We start from the raw sequence: 10,315 nt of genomic DNA on the forward strand, positions 1-10,315 counted from the left end.
TGGGCACCTTCCCCTAGCCAGGTGGCTGCCCACTCTGCACTAGCAGAACCCTCTGAGTGCTTCTTCCTCCCCACTGTGGGGTCCCCACCTCCTCCGGGAGGGCCAGCCAGCAGTGGCTCATTCATCTTCTCTTACAGCTGTCTCCTAACCCCAGTGCCACAAGTGGCTGGGGACCTGCTGCTCTGTTATCACGGGCTTTGTCTCTGTGGTTCTGGCTCAACATCTTCTCTGCCATTTGTCTCTCTGCCCTGCCTGTCAGTCCAGCCTGACCTCCAAGCCCAAGAAGCCCCCCTCCTCAGGCCCATCTCCCTCCTCTTTCTCAGTCCTTTGCCTGGCACACCTCCCAAGGGACAGGGACACCCAAGGAGGCACCACTAGGCCTGTGCACATGGGCACACACACCACTCACTCTTCCTGCTCTTTGGACCATTTCCCATCAGGGCTTACTGCAGCCATCTCTCCCCCCCTTTCCCCAGTGCCAGTCTCTGTTGCTGGATTTCTCCATCTTGGTTACTGTGGTGGTGGTCCAGCATCCTTTGTCTCCCATTCCCTGTCCTCCCTCCCCCAGCCCCATTTCTCAACCTCTCCGGCTCCCTCCTGCCTCTTTCTCACCCTGTCTGTCACCCTGCAGTCTTCCCCAGCCCATCCCCAGCCCTCGCAGACATGGCCTTGGCTCCATCTGCACACCAGCTTGTGGAGCACTCTCTGTGCCTCCCTGGCCCTGGAGGTGCTGATGGGGGTTGGGGGGCCTGCTGAGCTGACAACCTGAGCTGCTTGCTCTGTAATTGCCTGAGGAATGATGAGAGATCAGAGACCCAGCAGCAGTGGGAGTGGAAGAGGCAGAGCCCCCTCCCAGCTGTCAGGGGGCCTCAACCTTCTGGCTGCTGCCTGTCTGAGTGCCCGGGAAAGTGGCAAGCTGGGTGGCAAATACCAGGAGACTGTGGGGCATTGGGATGGGGCAGAGAATGGGGACCAGGGCTTGGAAGTATTGTATTGACCCTGCATATACACCTGGGGTATGTATGCTGAGCCCCATTCTGAGAGCCTAGACTTTGAGGACAAAGAAGAGCTACCATGACAATGATCATCATTCCAGCAAAGGGAGCACTCAGACCTCCTCCGTGCAGGAAGGCCCTTCTTTGAGCTTGCCCTCGCTGGTTTCTCTCCCCTCCCCCTCCGAAGACTAGAGTGTTCAGAGCTCCCAAGGTTGTTGTTTGATCGCCTGCCCTCTGATCTGAGTCTCCTACTGTTTCCTACAGGCCTTGAAGTGGAGGCCAAGGCTGCCTGGGGGCCACCCTGCTTGTACTGGCTTTGTGGGGGAAGGTGGGGGCAGAACAGGTCTGCTGTTCTTCCCTTCTGGGCCCCAGCTTAGTTCTTGCAAGTTGGGAATTGGCCATGTATTCACCACTTTCAGCCCTCTAAGTCATTCTCTTGGCCTTCAGCCCATCCAGCTCTGGATGTGGGAGTCTGAGAGCTCCAAGCTGCCTGCTCTTCACCACCATCCATTTGCCCTACCTAGTCCCCAGGCAATCTGCTGCATTCACCACTCTTCTCGGGTCACCTTACCCAAAACCAGTTCATGGCTCCTGGTTGCTTCCTGACAGAGTCTAAATGCCTTAGCATGGCATTCTAGGCCTCCCTACCCACCCCTTCATTGTTCTGGGTGAGGCTTGGTCCCCCTTCATTGAGGTATTGGCTGAGCACAATGAACATGTCCAGTATGGTCTTGGGGAGGGCATCCAGACCCCAGCTCCAGCCTCAAGCTCTCTGTCAACCAGCAACCTACTTTTACCCCTCCTGCACTTTCTCTAGTTGTCTCTTTCTCACACCCTTTCCTGTTTGGAGTCAAAATCAGCTGTCTTCTGGAAGTGTATTTCCTCTTCTAGTCATTGGCAGAGAAACCCCCCTTGCCTGGGCATCCAGTCTTCAGGGCTTCTTGAATGCAGGTGGAATGTGGATATGGCTGCTGTCACTTGGGCTTGGGTGGACACATCTAGCAGTTGAGCCCGAAGACTCAGCAAAAGACTTGGGCCTGCCAGACACTTGAGAGGTGACAGAAACACTGTCTCAGAGCTCCCCTTGATCCTGACTTGCTGCATCTGGAAGGGGAAAGGCCATAGTCACTTCTATTGCCCCCCAGGAGCCTGAGAGACAGAGGAGAGGTGCTTTCCTACTTCCCTTTCTCCTGCCACTTCTTGAGGTCAGGCTTCCTTCCTCCTTCTTCCATTTCCTCAAACCGTTCTGTGAAATGCCACCTTCCTGGGCCCCTTTCTTCCCTTCCCTGTCCCCACTTCCCAAGATCCCGCTGCCCCCCACCAGCTTTTTAGACCTGAACAGCACCCAGCGATCAGTTGGCTCTGAAACCCACAGCAATGAGACTGACAAGAGTTCTCTACATACACGCTCACCATGCTTGTGTGCACACACAGAGATAGCAGATGTGAAGATTCATCCCCACAGATATACACGAGAAGACACACGTGCTCCAGTGTGCACACGCAGCTATCTAGACCCATGCATTGATTCTCCCAGACACATACCTACTCGTGAGTGCGCTCCCCTCCCAGAGAAGACATATACAAATGTGCCCCTGCATGCACACACCCAGCCATATAAATACTAATGTGCATATTTGGCTACATGCCCATCCACATCCACACTCATGCACAGAGTGGTCTGTGGCATGCCCAGGGGAGCTGATTGGGGCAACAAGTTGATGCTGGAGAGGCAGCTGGTGCTGAAGGCACAGACAGAGGAGAAAGGGAATGAAAGGCGACCTGGAGGTCTAGCTAGTGCTAAGACTCTTCTAGGTTTCTCCCTCTAAGGTGCGGAGGAGGGAGGGATGGGGGAGCCGGCCAGCTGGGGGCGGGGCGGGGGGCGGGGCCAGGAGCCCGGGCTCGCTCAGATGTTAGTCACTAAAGTCGTCGTTCTCTCCTCTCTTCTCCCCCACCCTTCCTTCCCTCCTTTCCCTCTTTCCCTCTCCCAGTGCCCCCACCCCCGGTCCCGCCCCAAGCCACCCACCAGCCCCCTTCCCTCCGGCCGGAGCCTGAGCGGAGCCCGGCCGGCTGTGCCGTGCCGAGCTGCCGGCGCCGCTGGGAAGATGGCCGTGTCGCTGCGGTACTTGTGGCCTCTCCTTCTGTGCAGCCCCTGCCTGCTCATCCAGATCCCCGACGAATGTGAGTAGCTGGAGGGAGCCTTGACGCCTCCTTTCGCCGCCGCGCTGGGCTTCTCTTTATCTTCTACCTCCTCACCTTCTGCCGGCTCTGGACCCTCACTCCTACTTTCCTGGGCACAGAGTGGGCGGGAGGTACCCAGGACCTCTGGAGATGACAAGGTGGAAGAAGTGGGGTGTGTCAGCACCATGGATAGGAAATAGGCGCGGACGGGGCGGGCGGTTTCAGGACCACGGACAGCGGGCTTGTAGCCGGCCGGGGGTGGGCCCCCTCTGTGCTCTCCCTTGACCCTCCCTCCCCCACCCGCCTCCGGGGTTGTGACGGGCAGGAGAAGGGGGCCGGCCCCAGTAATGGGCTAGCTTGTGCAAACGCCTGGATTCAAGTTTTGCCCTCCTTCTGACTTGAGTAATACCATCGCGGGACTTTGGTAGCCCTGTCTGTGAACTGAGACAGGACAAGACCCCTTACAAAGGCCCAGCAGCTTTCTGGATCCTTATGATTGGGTGGGGCTGAGGGGTGGGACTGCTGGAACCTTTAGTTTGTGAAAGGTCATGGGTAGGTGTGTGGGTGTTGGGGGGTATGGCTGAAGGTTTGTGACAAAACATGAGTATTTGTGTATGCTTGTGAGTTGCACAGACTGTATATTTTGTGTGTATGGAAGTGTGTAGTTGTTATTGACAAAGTGTGGATATTCTTGAGTGTGATTTTGATTTCCTATATGCGTATCTTTGTGAGTCGCTGTAACTGTTACTTATTGGTCAGTATTGTGAAGGTCTGCAGGTATTTGACTGTTAGCATTTGATTATAGTGGGTCGTGTGTGCATGTGAGTTGGGGCCACATGTGAATACTCGTTTGCGCGTGGGGTGTGTGTTACCATGATGATGTTTATCTTGAACCTGCTCCTTCCTTGGTAGTTCCAATCCTTTCTCCCTCACCTTGCCACCTTTGTCTCTGAGCCTGGACCTGGAGGAGGCCAGTGTCACTGAAAGATGAGCTGGGGGCTGGCAGTGGGGAAGACTGTCTATGCCAGGAATGGGACAGAGGCTGAGGGAGGTGGGCTTGGAAGGTACCTGGCTTTGGGGGAAGGCAGCTGAGGGTTTGGTGGAGGTAGAGAGGGATGGACGGAACAAAGGGTGTGGATGTCCCCTTAGATATGGAGGTCCATGCTGTCATGCCTGTGCCGACTCTGGTTACAGACAAGCCACCTGTATCCAACCAGGCCCAGATATATAGAAGGGGCAGAGACCCCAAGAGGACACATAGGAGGTGTACAAGGTGTACACACACACACACAAGCGAGGGGTTTAGACACAAAGGAACAGAGTCATGCACACAGACGGAGGCAGGTGTACAATAGTGAATGCAAGCACGCACACACAGAGCCTTCAGATGTACTCTGGCGAGACACACCCATGTACAGACACACTGCCGGGCAAACATATTGCAGGCAGTACACCCAGGAGCATTTACATGTCTGCCTGTATTCACACTTTTGCACACTCACATGTATTTGTCCTCCTTCCCCTTCATCTCCTCTTGGTGTCTTTTCAGGCCTTACCCTGGGCACCAGCCTGGCCTGCGCTGCTACCACACTGGCTGGGCCATCTGGCCGGGTGTGTCTGTGCGTGGAGGGGCAGGGAGAATTTGGAGAAAGGGAGGAGTGAGGAGAGAGAAGTGGGCTGCCCTGGGCACTGGCCAGCACTTGTTATTGACCCCAATACGATATGGTGGGTGGCCTGGTGCCTTCCCCTTGGAACCTATCCTCCAGCTAGAACAGTCTCCCTCCCTGCCGCTTCAGGCCCCTTTGTCTCTTTTCCCGCTTCCTCCACCCAGTCGATTTTCCCCATCCCGTTCCCCATCCCAGTCACCGTCTCTTGCTCTTAGGCTGCCTGCACGGGTCCCTCCCCAGCTCAGGGCTCCCTCTACAGTGTCCCCAGGAAGCCTCCTCCTCTCTCTTGGGGGCCCTTACGGAGGTCTTCCGCGGAGACAAAGCTTTCAGAGGCAGCGCACTACTGCCCTCCCTGTCCTGCCTCCCTGCCGCCTCTCCCCTCCACACAGCCACCCAGGCCAGTGCCCGGCTCAGTCCTGCGCAGGGAAGCAGTAGCTCTGGCCTCTACCCTAGGGAACTTGGTGGCCAGTGGGGAGGAAGGAGCGGGAGAAAGAGAGAACTGGCGTTAGCCCTGCAGGGGATGGAAACTCAGATGCAGCCAGGCCTTTGGGAGGGTTTCACGGGGAGGGGGGGGAGCTGGGCCTGGAAGGCTGTGCCTGGGTAATTGAAAACACTGAGCTGTGCTAATTGGATTAGGAGGGAAGTGGGCTGGAGCAGGGGGGGAAGGTGCCCTGGATGCTGGGCTGCCTGTCCCCCCACCCTCTGAGGCACCCTGGGTGGAACGGGGGTCAGTTCTGCAGGCCCTACCAGGGGGGATGCGGGGGTCTGTCCAAAGGGCAGTCCTTGTAAAAGGCACAGATTTCTCCCTGTCTGCGGAGAGTGGCAGCCCGGCCCCCTGTGGACATGACCCCACCCCGAGACCAGTGATGGGGCTGTGTCTTGACTGGCCACAACTCCAGCCTGGCATGTAACCCCCATGTTACACCACCCGTGGCAGGTTCCCTCCCTCCCCTTCCCCAGGAGTCTGCTGGGGCTTACTTCTGCCGCAGCCATCGGCCCCCTGCTGGGGCTTAGTGTCAGCATTTCTCTCCCGCTCTCTCCCTTGCTGCCTGGATTTCTTAGATGAAGGATACCGTGGTAAGTTGGGGGAGGATGGGAGTGTTTCCCAGAAGGCCAGGGAGAGAGGGAAAGAGGGGTGCCAGCAAGTCCCCCTCCTGCATATGCTCCACCTACTCAGCTCTCCCCCGAGCCCGTGCACCATGTGGGTCGCTGTTCTTTCTGGCTCTCCGCACCTTGCCACCTGTGGGCCATCTTTGTTCTGTGTCTGCCCTGGCCTGGGTTTTCTTGCTCACTCTTCTGCTTCTTGCTGGTGCTCTTTCCTCTCTGCTCCCCTCTCTCCCTGGGACTTCCTGGTTTCTGTCTCTGGCTTCATCTCACTCTTAGGTGTCTGTCTTTGCACTTTCTGTTGCTGTTCTGTCCTGTCTCTTTCTACCTTTGAACCATGTCCCCTTCTCTCCCTCTTTTCGTGGCCCACAAGTCTGTGGCTCTCTAGCTCCTTCTTCCTCCCCCCCACCCCTGTAGCCTTGGGGCTCTAAGGGCTTCCAAAGCCTGCTTCCTTCACAATGGGACAGGGGTTGAGGCTTTGAAACTAGCCAGACACCATCCTTACCAGTCTCTGTTTATCCTGTCCCTAGTGATGGAGCCACCTGTCATCACAGAACAGTCTCCACGGCGCCTGGTCGTCTTCCCCACAGATGACATCAGCCTCAAGTGTGAGGCCAGTGGCAAACCAGAAGTGCAGTGAGTGACCTTCACCTTCTAAGCCCTGTTGTTGGCTGCTGGTCTCCGCTTCTAGTCCTCACGCCTCCCACGCTCAGCCAACTTCTGCGCCCAGATGCCCCAGATCTCTCCTATCACCCTTGACCCTTGCCCTTGCTCAGCCCATCCCCAGGGCCTCTGGCTGCTCACAGCCTGGCCTCTGGCCTGTTCCAGCCCCTGTCCTGGGTTCCAGGGCCTCGGGCCTCAGCCCTTTTCTGCCCACAGGTTCCGCTGGACTCGGGACGGTGTCCACTTCAAACCCAAGGAGGAACTGGGTGTGACCGTGCACCAGGCCCTGCATTCCGGCTCCTTCACCATCATCGGCAACAACAGCAACTTTGCCCAGAGGTTCCAGGGCACCTACCGCTGCTTTGCCAGCAATAAGCTGGGCACAGCCATGTCCCATGAGATCCAGCTCATGGCCGAGGGTACGAGGCGCTGCAGGGGCCTGGGAGGGCTTGGGGCACATGCGAGGGTCCCCGAACTGGTCTCAGGGAGCTGGCGTGGGAGTCCAGGCTGGGAGACTGGGGCCCTGCCAGCTGCAGCCACCTTCGTCCTTCGCTCCCCAGCAATGTCCTCCTCCTGTGCTTTGTCCTTTTCTTTGCCGTCTTTCTGGTCACCTGTAGCTCCCCCTCCTCGAGTCTCCCTCTGGGCTTTGTCCTGTCTTGGCTTCGGGGCCAGCCGCATGGCTCCCGCACGAGGGCTTGGGCTTGTTGAGCTGCCTCATTCCTCCCTCCGGTCTGCTCTGTGTCTGGCTGAGTCACTGCTGGGGCTTGGCCTTCTGTCCCCCTCTTCCCCTCTGGGACTCTGCAATCCCATCTCCTTCTCCATGGCTCTCAGGTCATCTCTTGCCACCTCCCCCATCACTCTGTGGCCTCTTTCCTCTGCTTTCCCTCCTCCCTGCTACCTCCTTCTCCACCTCCGACCTGGCCCTCCATCTCCCTCCTCGCCGCTCTCCAGCTCTGTCTTTATCTGTGCCGTCCTCTCCCTGGGGTTTTCCATCTGCATCCCATCCTCCCTGAGCTTTCTGCCTCAGGAGCATGCTCCTCTCTCCTCTCCACCCCTTTGGTTACCTTGGGAACTGTTGCCATGGTTTCTGTGTCAGGATGATGGAAGGGTCTGTGACTCCCACATCCTCCCACAGCTCCCCTCCCCCATCACTGCACCACAGCCTCCCCCACCCCCCATCTTAGGCCTCTGGGTGGGAGCTGAGAATTGTGAAGGGTTAACCCTTCACAGCCATCTGGTCTTCCGCCCAGCCTCTCCTCTGCATGCGGTGGGTCGGAGCCTTGGGCCCAGAAAGGCCCGGGAGTCTCTGCCTCCTCATAATGGGAACTCCCTCATGATCTGGCCCTCCCACGCCCTTGGCCATCCTTCCTGCTCTCCCCTGCCCTGCCCTGCCCTGCCCTGAGCGGGAGGAGACTTGGGAGCCATAGTGCCAGCCTCTCTGTCCCTTCTAGGTGCCCCCAAGTGGCCGAAAGAGACAGTGAAGCCTGTGGAGGTGGAGGAAGGGGAGTCGGTGATTCTGCCTTGCCACCCTCCGCCCAGTGCCGAGCCGCTCCGGATCTACTGGATGAATAGCAGTGGGTGCCCATAAGGGGCTGCTGACTGGGGTGAAGGTGGTAGTGGGTGTATCCTCCTGGAGGGGGCCTGACCTTTGCCTCCTTGCCCCCTGCCCAACCCCCGCAGAGATCTTGCACATCAAGCAGGATGAGCGGGTGACAATGGGCCAAAACGGCAATCTCTACTTCGCCAACGTTCTCACCTCGGACAACCACTCAGACTACATCTGCCACGCCCACTTCCCCGGCACCCGTACCATCATTCAGAAGGAACCCATTGACCTCCGGGTCAAGGCCAGTGAGTCCCACCCGCCCTCTCTCTCGCCCTCAGGCACGGCCCATCCCAAAGATCAGATGACTTGCACCCTGCCCAGACCCCTTCCCAGGAAGCGAGAACAGAGATGGGGCCCTCCCTGTATGACAGAGGAGGAAACAAGCCCCCGGGCCTCGCAGGGGAGGCACCTAGCCTGGTAACTTCATGGGTGGAGTGAGGAGTGGGCCATGCCACCCACTTCCTTTCTCCTCACAGCCAACAGCATGATTGACAGGAAGCCACGCCTGCTCTTCCCCACCAACTCCAGCAGCCACCTGGTAGCCTTGCAGGGGCAGCCACTGGTCCTGGAATGCATCGCTGAGGGCTTGTGAGTCTGGGTGCCCTGGGCGGGGGTGGGCAGATCCATGGGACCTCTGTCATGGGACCGAGCTGATCAGCCTTGTGCTCTCTCCAATGTGCTCTCCCCCACCTTGGCCTCCCTCCACCATGGCCCCGGGCAGCCCCACACCCACCATCAAGTGGCTGCGTCCGAGTGGCCCCATGCCAGCTGACCGAGTCACCTACCAGAACCACAACAAGACCCTGCAGCTGCTGAACGTGATGGAGGAGGATGATGGCGAGTACCGGTGCCTGGCTGAGAACTCACTGGGCAGCGACCGGCACACCTACTACGTCACCGTGGAGGGTACGATGCCTCCACTGGGTGGCACCGGCTCCCAGGAATGACCTCCCGGGACGGCAGTCTGCGGTGCCCACTGGTCGGCAGGGGGCAGGGTCTGGGTCGGGGCAAGCGCCGGCTGCCGGCTCAGGGCCGCTCTCCTCCCCTTCGCAGCTGCCCCCTACTGGCTACACAAGCCCCAGAGCCATTTGTATGGGCCTGGAGAGACCGTCCGCCTGGACTGCCAAGTGCAGGGGAGGCCCCAACCGGAAGTCACCTGGAGAATCAACGGGATTCCTGTAGAGGGTGAGTGGGGCCTCAGGCAGGGGCAGGGAGTGTCGGGGAGCCCCGGGGAGGACGGGGAGGGTGAGGAGGGGCCTCAGCGTGCCTCACTGCTCTGCCCTGGGCCCGTGGGCCCCCCTGCTGCTCATGCAGATCTGGCCAAGGACCAGAAGTACCGGATCCAGCGTGGGGCCCTGATCCTGAGCAATGTGCAGCCCAGCGACACGATGGTGACACAGTGCGAGGCCCGCAACCGGCATGGACTCCTGCTGGCCAATGCCTACATCTATGTTGTTCGTGAGTAACCCGTCTGTCTGTCCTGCAGCCCGCCAGGCAAGGCCACTGGACTGACTCAGCCAACAGCTGCTTTGTCTACCACGGCTGCCTTTCTCCTCGCCGGGGTCCTTCACCCAACCTCTCACCCACCTTCATCAACAGCGTGGGGTGGGGGTGGAGGGTGGTGGCATGGAAGAAGGGCAGGGTCTTGCCACCATTTACAGATGACAGAGTGGCTTCAGAGCGTGCTCTGGCCCACCGCATGTCACTGAGCGGAAGCCTACCCTGGCCAGGGTGTGCCTGAGGCCAGCCTGGTGGCTGCTCTCCCGGAGCCTCAGGGAACACGGGGATGGGCCAGGAAGGCTTTCAGGAAGAGGTGGGCTGTCAGTGGGGCCTCAAGTAATTGGTCAAACTTGGGTGTTTGGGATGGGAGGCGTATCTGAGGAACGTTGGAAGGCAGGTTCAGCCTGGGTGCAGGGAAGCAAGATGGGCAGGACTGCTAGGGACTTGAGCATCCCCCCAAGCCCTCCTGGGAGAGGCTGCCCTGCTGAACCTCGTGCCTGCCCTGACGGCTTGTGGACCCTCGCCTTACCCTGAGCCCTGCCCTGTCCTCCGTAACTACTTCTCCCCAGAGCTTCCGGCCAAGATCCTGACCCCAGACA

The 10,315-nt window shown here is 58.9% G+C and overlaps 1 protein-coding gene across 2 annotated transcripts in view; it reads left to right on the forward strand.

The window, feature by feature from the left end:
• The first annotated feature begins 3,025 nt into the window (after nt 1–3,025).
• The window catches only part of L1CAM (L1 cell adhesion molecule), a 20,513-nt gene continuing 13,223 nt past the window's right edge, over nt 3,026–10,315 (forward strand). Inside the window, exons 1-9 of one of the 2 annotated variants that reach the window (XM_040626975.1) lie at nt 3,026–3,176; nt 6,478–6,583; nt 6,827–7,029; nt 8,062–8,184; nt 8,291–8,461; nt 8,693–8,804; nt 8,938–9,122; nt 9,270–9,401; nt 9,531–9,674. In XM_040626975.1, the coding sequence (XP_040482909.1) occupies nt 3,101–3,176; nt 6,478–6,583; nt 6,827–7,029; nt 8,062–8,184; nt 8,291–8,461; nt 8,693–8,804; nt 8,938–9,122; nt 9,270–9,401; nt 9,531–9,674 (1,252 nt within the window). In that variant the 5' untranslated portion in view covers nt 3,026–3,100. The remainder of the gene's footprint in view (nt 3,177–6,477; nt 6,584–6,826; nt 7,030–8,061; nt 8,185–8,290; nt 8,462–8,692; nt 8,805–8,937; nt 9,123–9,269; nt 9,402–9,530; nt 9,675–10,315) is intronic. The other variant, XM_040626971.1, reaches the window with a different exon arrangement.

This window comes from Ursus maritimus (assembly GCF_017311325.1).
Source record: "Ursus maritimus isolate PB19 chromosome X unlocalized genomic scaffold, ASM1731132v1 scaffold_X1, whole genome shotgun sequence".
Taxonomy (NCBI): Eukaryota; Metazoa; Chordata; class Mammalia; order Carnivora; family Ursidae; genus Ursus; species Ursus maritimus.